Source organism: Habropoda laboriosa, unplaced genomic scaffold, assembly GCF_001263275.1.
Source record: "Habropoda laboriosa isolate 0110345459 unplaced genomic scaffold, ASM126327v1 scaffold776, whole genome shotgun sequence".
Taxonomy (NCBI): domain Eukaryota; kingdom Metazoa; phylum Arthropoda; class Insecta; order Hymenoptera; family Apidae; genus Habropoda; species Habropoda laboriosa.
This window is the reverse complement of record NW_017100876.1, coordinates 40889-54158: the sequence shown is the minus strand read 5'-3', so window position 1 is coordinate 54158 and position 13270 is coordinate 40889. Positions and strand designations below refer to the sequence as shown.

Sequence of the window (13270 nt, the reverse complement as noted above, 5' to 3'; positions counted from 1 at the left end):
TTTGTGTATGAGATGATAATTTTGTTTTATTGAGATTTGAATAATTTTGGTATTTTGGGAGATATGAAATTTATCTTCTCTTTTAATTTTTGTGGGAGATTTCAAGTTTTCTGGTCAATTTTACACGCGATGAGGTAATAGTTTTATTATTTTTTTTTATTAATTTGATGAATATTTTTACTGTTTTTAGAAATACGAAATTTTCAGCCCTCTCATTTTTCACTGAAAATTAAAAGAATTGTGGTATACTTCGTTGGAAAAAATGAGGGATACTTGGAGAGCTTCAACGTTTTTCGTATTCACAAAAATGGTAGATATTCGAAGTTATTTTATGCACATTTCACTCTCAATTTTTTACGACACACTGGCAAACTTACGTCTTTTATATCACTTTTCAAAGAGACAAATTTTCGTCCCTTTAACATTTCCCTAAAAATTAAAAACACTCCAAAAAAAAAAGAAGAAGACTGCTTAAAAAGCAACGACGTTACAACGAACGTAATATTTTTTCCTATCTCGAAAAATGGCAGACATTCGAAGAACGTCGAGGAAAGTTATTTTATGGTCTGGTAAACTTATGTCTTCTAGTATGTTGAGTATTTCCACCGTTTCTAAACAGACGAAATTTTCGTCCCTTTAACATTTCCCTAAAAATTAAAAACACTCCAAAAAAAAAGAAGAAGACTACTTAAAAAGCAACGACGTTACAACGAACGTAATATTTTTTCGTATCCCGACAAATGGCAGACATTCGAAGATCGCCGAGGAAAGTTACTTTATGCATGTTTCACCCTCGAAATTTTTCCGTCGTATCGGTAAACTACATTTGCCAGAAAATGTGCACGGTACTGTTGCGCATAAAATCAATTGAAAACCGCTGGGGAGGTTAGCGGAAAAATGAAACAAAACAATTCGTAGGAAACTTTTCCTCCGCGCGTGTCCCCAAACGGAACAATTCCCGGGTAAAAAGTTTCGGCAAACATACTTCGGGAATGCTTGTTTAACAAGTTGTCGATAACAAAACAAAAAGGAAAAAAGTTTGCGTGCATCGCGTTTCACCTGGTAAAGGGATCGTAATAACTGGAAATTCACGAACATTGCTCGGTTGCAGTGGAAACGATTTATTATAAAAGTTATTCGAAACGTTTATTCTCCATTCGCGGACGTTTACGACTGTTATCGCTACGATATCGTGGCAAGAATGTTTCTTATCGTATTATATTACGCACGATTCGAATGAAAAATGTAACAACGGTGAAAAAAAGAAGAATAAACGAAAGGAGAGAAATTTACGATTGTTACTGTGCGAAGAATGTTTATGTTATTGTTCGATGTGAAGAATTATCGAGGAGAATTGTTCTTATTTATTGTCTAGAGAATGTTAAATATACATGGAAACTGTTGTGCAAATAAGTTATTAGAATATAGTGTGTACGTTCGATAATCTGTGACGCAAACTGGATTGTTTAACTTGTCGCTAATTACGCGAGCCAAATGTGTGTACAATATCCAGTGGAGATCTGATTATGAGATATTGAGCTGCAGAGTGGAAGAGATTGAACCGCGTAATGACAGAAGTTTCTAATTGTAGCGAAAGAGGTTTCGTTCAGTCGACGAGTTCTGCCCTTTTCTAGAGTACTTTTGGGTGGAACTGTTTCAGCTTGTTCGTAGAGATTCTTCTAATTGGTAGCCTGCTACCTAATTTTGCAGCTAAATTTTGAGACACTCGGAGGAGGAAACGTTGTAGAATAAAAATCGTTGCACAGAAATGAATATTCGTTAGAGAAATTCGGAAAATAATTAAAGAACTCTGTAGCACAGTGTTATTTGAGCTAAGTTCTGAAGTTTGCCACTGGAAAGTCTTTAGCAGTGTCCAAAAATCGTCTTCTGTTTTAAGAGAAAAGTAGATGAAGGAAGAAATTATGAGATTTATCGTAGATTTAGTCGTAGAAAAACTGAAGATTCGTCGTTAGAAATTTACAAGAGTTGAACGATTCTTTAGCACAGTGAAATTTACAATTAGAGTGCGTAGAAAAACTGAAGATTCGTCGTTAGAAATTTACAAGAGTTGAACGATTCTTTAGCACAGTGCTATTCGAGCCAAGTTTCGAAGATTACAATTAAAATGCCTTTTCTTCAATTTCAAGAGAGAAATAGACGGAAGAAGAAATCATCTCAGATTTGTCATAGAAAAACTAAAGATTCGTCGTTAGAAATTTACAAAATTTGAACGATTCTCTAGCACAGTGCTATTCGAGCCAAGTTTCGAAGATTACAATTAAAAAGCCTTTTCTTCAATTTCAAGAGAGAAATAGACGGAAGAAGAAATCATCTCAGATTTGTCATAGAAAAACTAAAGATTCGTCGTCAGAAATTTACAAAATTTGAACGATTCTCTAGCACAACGCTACTGAACCCAATTCCTGAACTTCGCAATTAGAAATCCTTTTCTTCAATTTCAACGGTAAAATAGACAAAAGGAAGAAATCATATCGGATTAATCACCCGCTTTCCGATCTCTTTTCATATTACAACAAAGAGGGCTCTGCAAGAGAATAATATCGTTCGACAGAGAGAAAGCTCTATAGACAATTCGGAAGACAAAATGTTCGCCTCCGCTAATTACAGTGGATTCCGGTTAATTGGGACACATTGGGACCGCACTGATTTGTCCCAATTAAGCAGCGGTCCCAAAAAAGCGAATTTCAACGGGCAAAATCTGAACAACGTAAAAAATGAAGCTAAAAACGTATGCAATATTCGGTCTTGAATACAAATGTGTGTTTAACCCTTTGACTGCGGCGCACATTCGCACAGAACCATCAATATAGACGGCGCGATATTTGTATGTCAGTCGCACATCGTTATGCTCATTGACCAAAATAAAAAAATAAAATAAGGTTTTACAGTAAGAAAAATGAAGAGGGCGTATATTTACGTCTTTCGTATACATACATTGGCAGACTTGTGAGAGCGTATACAGTTAGTCGCAGAATTGAGTGTACACTCGTATTGAATCTATACAGGGTGTCCCGTAACTCCTCGAACACCCGGAAATGGGGGGTTGCTGGGGTGACTCTGAACAACTTTTTCCTTTACCAAAATGTTTGTTGAAGCTTCGTTTTTGAATTATTAAGGAAAAACGCGTAGAGCCCGCGCTCAGGGACGGAGAACAGAGGCTCATCCGTATTTTTTAGATTTTGTAAAAACGACCTTCGCTATTTTCTTCGCTATTCCGACTAATTGCAGTTTTTTCAAAAAATTTATACAAACGTCGGAATGACGGCAAAAAACCATTTCTCTAGGCCTTATAAAAATAGCGGTGCAAAGTGAAATTTTTTTGACAGCGATCGATAACCGAGAAGTCACGCGTACGCGTCGTTCACGATAGCCCGCGGGTGAATCCCTGTTCGCCCGTCCCTGAGCGCGGGCTCTACGCGCGCTCTGATTGGCCAATGTTTTTCCTTAATAATTCAAAAATGAAGCTTCAAACAACATTTTGGTAAAGGAAAAAGTTGTTCAGAGTCACCCCAGCAACCCTCCATTTCCGGGTGTTCGAGAAGTTACGAGACACCCTGTATTTCTTAACATATAGCAAAGAAAATTGCAATAATTAGTAAATTTAAATACTTAAATATTTACCTTTATTGTACTACTGTTTAAATTCGATTGCTAAAAAAATTGAAAAGAAAAAGTAAACTAGTTTTTTTTCTTTATTGTTTCTAAACATGCAACGATTTTACCAACGCATAATTGAGCGTACAGAATGGGAATCCCCTAAAACTGAATGTTGTTGTGCATTTATTATCCAATTTTATTATAGAAAGACTACTACGCAACATCGCAGAACACATTACGTCCATTGTGTTAATCTTCGTTTGTTATTTTGCGTCAGGTACAACAATGGCTCCGGAAAGAAAGGAAACAGACGTTTCTGTTCGTCAAATTATTGTTAATTTCGGGAAATCGGCAGTATAATTGGTAGAACTCATTCTACTGTACATAAAATAATTAATAAATTTAGATACGAAGGTACACTACAAAATAGAAGCAGTCGAGGGAGAAGGAAAATTCTTTCCGAATACGACGAACGATATATGTATTGTGCGACAAATTAAAATTAAACCTAATACCAGTGTACCAAAATTAACAGTAGATGTTTCCTCAAGACTTGATAAATCTGTGTCAGAGGGTACAATTCGCCGTGCATTATACATTTAAGTATATACGTAGCATTGTATATTTAAAAAATTTTGTCCAATATTTTTTCATTTAAAGGAATATATTACACAAATAAAAAAATTTCATGACAAAAAGTTACGTTATTACTCTATTCTCTAAATAAACATACGTCTAATATGCGTGTACACTCAATTTTGTGATTAGCTGTATTCGTAGTCGACGGGTTAAGCATGCAAACAAAGCTAACAATAAGTAATAAAATAACATTAGTAAGTAACGAAAAATAAGTAAATAAACACGTATTTATATTCCGTTGTTCAGTATCTGTGCCAAATGAACCGTGGTCCCGCTGAACCGGCGTCCCAATTAACCGGAATCCATTGTAGATACCTCGAATGGTAAACTTTCCCCACGGATCTGAATGATTTACCTCATCTTAGAAGCGAACAAAAGGCGTACTACGACAAGAACAACCTTCCTTCTCCTTACGTAAGTCCCCTTTTTCCTCTTCTCTTTCTCTGCTCGTAATAACTCCTGAATGGAAGATACCAGGTAAATAAACTACGCTAGTGACGTAACGTTAATTGCTCGTCGCCGCGGTACACCCGACTTCCAAACAGAGTCTTGCAAATTACAGCGAGTGATCCAATTATTACGATCGCGTCTGATGTTTTCGATAATAGTCAAATATATCCTTCGGTTCTGCACTTAAGACGTAGACAGACGATTTGATCGTATATTTTGACAGCTTTCGTCTACCTAAGAAGAAAGGTTCAAATGAAAACCTACGGGAACGATTGAAACGTGGTGTTGCCTCAGAAATGATAACTAATAAACAGCAAGTGACATTTTAGAAGCGTTATGACGCAGGAATAAAGGAAATCTGCGGAAAAAGTATGGAAAGTACGCCGAGACGCGTTCGAGCAATTGTAAGTGGGAATGACGGCTTGACGAAATATTGATATGTGTATTTTTGAAAATTGTTCAAGGCAGAGGACACCTTTTCGAATGTAGCAAGTTTCTTAGAACTGAGAAAGCGCGGTTAGAGCGAAGTGAACACGACGCGATGACAGAGAGAAACGAAGGACTTTTTGTTTTTAATTCAGATAAGCAGAACGGCTCGAATCATGGCAACCGTCAACGTACTTTTTTTCTTCATGTTTGACGTGTTCCGCAGCAGCCATATTTAGTTATTTTTCAACAAAAAAATTTGTAGTCGTTCTTCAAGAACGAGTGATTACGTAGGAATGAAGCTCATGTCAATAACTGTTACTGAACTTGTGTAATAAATTAGCAAAAAAGGCCTGAGAAACCCACTTAAGTGAACTGAACGTTCGTCGACCACACGGCGACGGAAAAAGTAAAAATGATAGCGGTGCCGTCCGACATAAGGAATGATAATCTCTTGTCGTTCTAACGAAAATTTTCAACAATTCCTAGAAATTTTACAATTCTCTTGAAATGTTATTACAAACGTGAGAATACACTGTGTAATAAAAAAAAGAAAAGGTTTCATTTTAAGTGTATTTTCAATTCCATTCTTGTTCAAACTTCATACGAGGGTGGACTGAACTGCTGCTAGGTGCTTGCAATTTCTACGGTGTAATCTGTGATCATTTGTGTACCGACGTACGAAGTTTCGTGGCTCTCTTTTACAGCTGGTGACGTAGGGGTGTTTACAGAGACGGAGAAGAGACGAATAGAAGCGAGGAATGATCCAGTACCTGGTGACAAAGGACATCACCGCAAGGACCTTGAATGATTTTCGCAAGGAATAATTTTCGCAAGGTCCTTGAATGATCTTCGAAGTGAGGTCCTTTATCTTCAGGTATTGGATCGCTGTTCGTTTTCTAATTTTGTCCATCTCTACTCCATCTACTGCAAATACCTCTACTTGCGAGGCACGACAGAGACACGAAACTGTATACATTAGTACACAATTAATTACATATTATTCGGTAAAAATTACAAACACTTAGCTGCAATCCTTCATACTTAGGCCGTGAACTTTCCAATCCACCCTAGTACATTCGATCACCCACTGTAGGATGACGAGTCGAGGGCAAATTATAGTTATCGATAGCATTCTCCTTATTTATCCGAAAAAAATTTAAACGCTCCTCGTAATTTTCCACGTAAATTAAAATTTAATCATCCCGCTAATTTTCCATCTAAATTATACACAAATTACACGCTTATAATGATTTCGCTGTTCGAGAGATTATTATACACCGTTTCGAGCGGAGTATTCTTTTCTTCGTCGTTACACCGGATAGGAAACGTATCGAGAAGGATTTGTGTCACGATTCAGCAGAAACAATGTGCAGGAGAGACAATAATGCACCGATTGAATTGTCGGCCAGAGATTCGAATACAGCCGGTTCGTTTGCCGGATAATTGATCTACAAATGAAGCCATCGCGGTAGATAACGGATTCCTTGGTCGTAACGGTCATCGAGGATGATACTGTCGTTTGCAATCGTGACGGATCGATGGACGTGCTTTTACATTTGGTTCATTTCCAAGCCGGGCCGTATGTTTACGCATGAAACTGTTCTCCATTATTTATAGGATATCGAGTTTTCGATATTCTCGTAAGTTCTACCGTCTGCGTTTAACGCAGCGTTGAAGTTACCGTAGGTAAACGGGAACAATAAATTGTAGAAATAAATCACTTTCGGTAAAGAGAATAAAGAATCACCGAGATCGAGGTGCTATGAATCTTTAGGTTGGTAGGTGAAATTTATCTCCCTCCCTTCTCTTGCTTTTCTCAAAGCCACTTAAGCCTTCCATAAATTCTTCCTACTTTCAAGCTTAACCGAAAATAGTTATCTCCGTTTGAAAACTGCGTAAATTATGCGTTGAAAATCGTGGAAAGAAAACGCCAGTTTAATTTCCGATATTTCTTTCCGAGAGAGTAAATCAATCTATCAACTCTCCGACTGGCGATTTAAATCTGGCACGCGGGTAGAATAGAATTATACAGCTGAGCCTGACGATTTTGTAATATCAACGCGGTTCTTTGTTATCTGTTGGAAATTGCGGTTGGAGAAGAGTTGTTTGTGAGGTAACACTTACCGAACAGTCGTTGACGTAACAGAAATCACCGGAAGCTGACGTCGGCACCCAAAGATGTTCTCCATTAAGTGCACCGGGACCCCAATCGGGCGTTGATCGGGGCTCGCGGTGACCCCCACTCGTTCCACCCTCTTCCCTCCCTCTGAAACAGCAAGACACTCGATTACAGCACTGACACTTCGATATCGCCGGTACGCTGTTGCAGCTGACGTTAATTCCTCTACAGAAATTCCATTACGACGCGAACAATGCACGCTCCCGGTGTTCCGGGGATCAGGAATAGTAGCGAATCTAGTTTCGAGGATATTAGCGAATTTTTATCTTAAAAAATTGATTTACTTTATCTTGGAAAAGCCTTCGTTTCTTCGCAATCGTTATCAATTTGGAATTTTCTTATCTTTTGCGAAGGAAAGAAGGAAACCAAAAAATGTTCATTTCTTCGCAATCGTTATCGATATATTTTTGGAATTTCCTTATTTTTTATGAAGGAAAGGAAACTTCAAAAAATGTTCATTTCTTCGCAATCGTTATCGATATATTTTTGGAATTTTCTTATTTTTTGCAAAGGAAAGAAGGAAAATTCAAACAATTTCATTTCTTCGCAATCATTACGAATATACTCTTTGAAGTTTCTCATCTTTTGCGAAGGAAAGAAGGAAACCAAAAAATTTTCATTTCTTCGCAATCGTTATCAACGTATTCTTGGAATTTTCTTATCTTTCGCGAAGGAAAGAAGGAAGCTTCAAAAAGTCTTCATTTCTTCACAATAATTATCAATATATTCTTAGAATAGGAAAAGAAAGAAAATATCCCCGAATTTCGAACTTGATCGCGTCATATTTGGAAGCAGCGTTGCTCCTTCCAAGAGGAATCAAAAAACTGCACAGTTTACTTAATGATTACTAGACTGCGGATTTTTATGCAAATTCATATTTTCATGAATATAATTAAAAGTATAGAAGCTAGATAAATATCCCAATAAGTACTATATTTTAGGTTTATTTATATATTTTTACTTATTATGTGCATTCTGTGTATTTTTATCTCTAACTTTTTCCATAAACGCATAAAAATCCGCTGTCCAACGATTACACGTTACATCGAATTCACGAATCGTAACAGTTAGACGACATCGAGATAAGCGAGCTTTTGTAGACGCTGTCATGCTCATTGTACAGAGTGATGATTCTTCATCTACCGAAGAGTAGAGGTGTTGTACTTGTTGTTTGATCGTGTAAAGTGATTTATAAATGCGTGGTAGTATTTCGTAGAATAAAATGTGAACGTATGTTGTGTGTCACAAAAACAACATTTAAAAGAATTTTCATCATTCGATCCATAAATCTGGTTTCGCCAACTTTGAAACTGAATCATCTCCACTTACCTTTCTTTAAAGTATCGTTCCTCTTACAGAGGAATAAAAAAAAAAGAAACTCCGTATAGAAGGCGGTTAAAAAAAAAAAAAAATGTTAACACATGTTACAAATGTATTTTGTCGTCGAAGTGTCTTCACTTGCTTCACATTCTCGAAATTTTCAAACAAATTCTCCGTACAAGTAGTAAAATTGTTTAGAAACAGCCTGTATTACTCCTTGTCTAAACAACTCCACAAATACGCTCTTCGGTACAATTATCATTCAACAAACCTGTTTCCGTCCACGGAAAACAATCAGGAAATAATCCGTTATATCGCGATAAAATTATCGACGACGCCCCTCGATGTTCACTATAAATACCGCCATTATTAAACCCCCACTAACGACTACAAGCTTATCCTTGTCTCGGCGCTCCGTACAGCACGCCGTTACACATTTCACCGGTGCAGCAACGCACACGGAGCATAAGCAAGCAACGAAAGTAGCCATGTTTCGAAATTAACCCTTTGAGGACGATGGACGCGTATAGGTGCGCGCGTACTCGTCCACGAAAGAGTACGAACGCGACCAGTACACTCGTATTTTTCAGCAACACAAATAGTTGGTGTGGTCACCAACTCGTGTAAGCACATGTAACCTCGATACGAAGACCGCAGGAGAGAAATACATATACGTCACATTTTCTGTTTTTTATAGTAAGTTTGAAGTTGAAAACGTGAAACTGTATAGGCTTGTATCTTTGAATTTGAGAGGTTGTTCTCTTTTTTTAAGTATGACAGATTGAAGTACTCCCTTTTTGTCACAGGATGATGTTAAAAATCAGGAAATCAACGAAAGTGGATTTGTGTCGTGTTTGGATTCATTTCCATTGGGAGAATTTTAGTAATTCGTTGATACCATTTTTATGAAGATAGGAGGAAAATTATGGAAATTGAAATTTTTGATGTTGACTCGCTTAATCTCACTATGCTTCACTATTCACTTTTCTTGTCTATGTGTCTAAGTTTGCTGAGGTTGAGGCACCGAGTGGTGGGGGAAGAGTGGGGATGGTTCGGTTCAATTTAACCGAGCATTACTGATGCTCACTATTCACTTTCCTTCTCGATATGTTTAAGTTTACCGAGATCTAGTCACTGAGTGGTAGGAGAGAAGTGGGGATACGTCAGTTCAATTTAACCGAGCAGACTTCAATTTAACCGAGCATTACTGAAACTCACTATTCACTTTCCTTCTCGATATGTTTAAGTTTACTGAGTTTGAGACACTGTCAATGAGTGGTAGAAGAAGAGTGGGGATGGTTCGGTTCAATTTAACCGAGCAAACTTCATTTCAATTTAACCGAGCATTACTGAAGCTCACCATTCACTTTCCTTATCAACGTGTTTAAGTTTATCGAGCTCGAGGCACCGAATGACAGGAGGAAAGTAGAAATATGTCAGTTCAATTTAACCGAGCACTGAACATCCAAAGATTCCGAGCAGAAATTTCAAAAATCAATTCACAAATGACGCACATCACTGGGCGTGGCTACGTCAGTGGGCGTGGCCATTTAACGCTCTAATGCACGACCTCGCTACATCCCTTCCACCGGCTATACATTAATTCTCCATCCTCAAACGGTTAACTCGAACTCGGTATACTAACTTCGACGACGGTCCCGACTACCAAAGAACGAGTTGATAACGTAACCGCGGCAGGATCTCGCTGGGTTCGGGTTCGTGGTGAAAAATTCAAGGACACTTTAAATTTCAGAGACGCGACCCGGGGTATAATGCGCGCCGCGGCATGCAACTTTGACGAGCAACAAAGTCACCCCCCTGGGTTGGTCCGCCCTTTCGACGATTATGTAAAAATTTTAGGCCGCGTTCGCAAAGCTCGCCTGCCTGCCTGCCTGCACGACTGCTTTCTGCATAATTAGTCCGCGGAAATTGTCAGATATCTAGGTCAAACGGACGAGACAGGAGAAAAGGGAACGAGAAATAACGTGGTTTTACGTTTTCCCTCTGCTATCTGTTGCGTATTGGATCCGTTTCTCTATGTACACGTACGTTATACCGCTGGAAGTCGAAAGATCTGGAAGGGTAGTCGTGTCACTCGTGCATCAGAAAATGGAGATTACCCGTTTGATCACGATTAACCTATCTTGACAAGTGTGTTTGAAGTTGTGCGTCCTTTTCTGTCACCGTATCTTCCGCTACGTTTCACCGAGTTCAAGCTTTTCTGTTCTCTTCTTCGAGATCCAGTGGGTTTAAACGGTTGCGAATGTTTTATTGTTTAGAAATTGCGGAGTACAGTGTGTTACATTCGACGGTTAATTTGTGATTCGGGGTATTGATTAGGGGGAATTCATGAATACGTAACGAGGACTCGTTGAACCGGTTAAGCCTTCGTAATTTCAATTACTATGATCGTCAATCGAATTCAGGAAGAGAGTTTGCAAATAATCGAGTCAAGCGGCTCGATAATTCCGAAGCGATAGCTGCAATTAACAATAAAAGCCTGGAAATGTTGTAATTAAGTGGCTCGAAATGAACCTCGTCCGAAATGCTCGTTTCAAGGTTCGAGTATACACGCGTTCATTTTCATTTTTGTCAATTCAATCGTTCGTGACATATTCTTCGAATATGCTTCAATTGAAACAACGTAGAATTTTACTTGAAAGAGTTCCTTTAGGTTGATTCAAAATTTAGACACGAGTGACATCTTCGAGATGAATTATCGGAATATGTTTCATTTGCAAGTGTGTACGTTTAGGAAGGAGTTTCCTTCGGTAGATTAAAAATTTAGAGGACGTCGAACGAGACGATTCACCTGGGTAACATCCTCGAAATTAATTATAACTAACAACCCTCCGGCGATAGGAGTAAATATTACCTCGGTATCTTCTCCGTTAACGAGCTCGGTATTCCATTAATTAAGCACGGTGCACGAAACATTACTTTCGTTGTCATCAAAATGCACAATTATTTTTCAAGAAGGAGAAACTGCTCTTAATTAATCATTGGCCATCAGCGATGTAAAAAGTGAATTTATTTATATTATCGATCGGTGTAATTACTAAAAATTTACAAACATTTCTAGGTGAAATTTCTATGCAACTATGTTTTCCATTAACACGTCTCTTCCGCAAACATTTCTGTTACAATCGAAGAACAACTTATTAATTCAGTAAGCGCTACCGTACACGCTAGGCTCGACCGCAACAACCCCCGATCGTTGAATTCGCTATGCACTGTACTGAAAACAATAGAACCCTCTGAATTCACAAAATCAATTCCCAACTAATAATCGTAATTACCTCGCTTAATTAACATTGTTATTATCCATAAAACAGTGATTTAATTTCTCGCAAAGAACGATTGCAAACAGCTTCGAATTAAATTTGAAATAAGACACTGAATTTGTCAAATTTAAAATTTTTTATTATTAATATCAATAAGAATAATTACTTCTATTATTTAGCTTGACATTGTTAATCCATTTATGTAAAATTCTCATAGAATTAATGAACTTATAAAACGATAATTTAATTTCTCATAAAGAAGAATTGCGAATAGTTTGAAATTAAATTTGAAACAAGGCGCTGAATTTGCCCAATTTTGAAATGTTAATTATCACTGATGATAACAACGTATCGCTTATAAAACAATAATTTAATTTCTCATAAAAAAGAATTGCAAATATCTTTGAATGAAATTTGAAAGAAGATACTGAATTTACTCAATTCTTAAATATTAATTATCGTTGCTAGTATTATTTAGTATAATTTATGTAAAATTCTCGTAGAATGATTGAAATACAGATATCTTTAAATTACACTAGGTTTAATTATAATTGATTAGAGACAGTTTCAAATGAATTGATTGAAAAAGGGGAAAGAATACGAGCTGGCTAATTTTTCATTCGAATTACCATTGAACGAGAACAACGAACCATCTGGAAGCCGGAACACAGGTAAATGGTGGTGCACATGGTACTTGTGCGAGAAGATAAATTCTAAATATAAACAGGGACTGGCTGCGGGACGGTGCGCTATGTAGAATTAGTTCCTTAATAATGAACGCTTTGCGGTCATTAAAGATTCACGAGGACCCCCTAGAGGATACGCGACCATAATACAGAACTTGAAAATTTCATTTACCAATAGACGATATTCGACCCGGCAGTCTATGGCCCTTTCGAGACCTCTCAATATTCAAAAGTCGATCCCGCTTGATATTGGAATTCATTCTGTTTATGAAATCTGTCGTCTAGAGAGAGACGGGAAACGTCGAATGCTTAACTACAGAAAGATTCTTGAATTTGCCTAACAAGGCTTCACGTTAACGAATCTTGCATAAAAGCATTTAACGTTGAGGAAAGAGGAATTTTGTTTATTTGTGGAAATTATTCTGTTCCCGTAGAGAGGAATTCTTGGAAATGTTATTTTTGTCGTTGGTCCGGTTATCGATGAACCGTTCGAGCGTGGAGGTCGTATTGTATTTGCTCGTGGTTGGTGGAATTTTGATATTTGAAAATTTGACAATTTGAATGTTTGAAACTTGGAATGATTGAAAACTTTGAATATTTGAAAGCTTAAAAATTTGAAACTTTGAAACATTGAAAATTTAAATATTTAAAATTTAAGAACTTTG

General features: G+C 37.4%; 1 protein-coding gene across 1 annotated transcript in view; it reads right to left on the bottom strand.

The window, feature by feature from the left end:
* Positions 1–13270, bottom strand: part of LOC108577474 (eye-specific diacylglycerol kinase) — a 94167-nt gene that overhangs the window by 66881 nt on the left and 14016 nt on the right. Inside the window, exon 2 of the mRNA XM_017940630.1 lies at positions 7261–7402. Within this exon, the coding sequence (XP_017796119.1) occupies positions 7261–7402 (142 nt within the window). The remainder of the gene's footprint in view (positions 1–7260; positions 7403–13270) is intronic.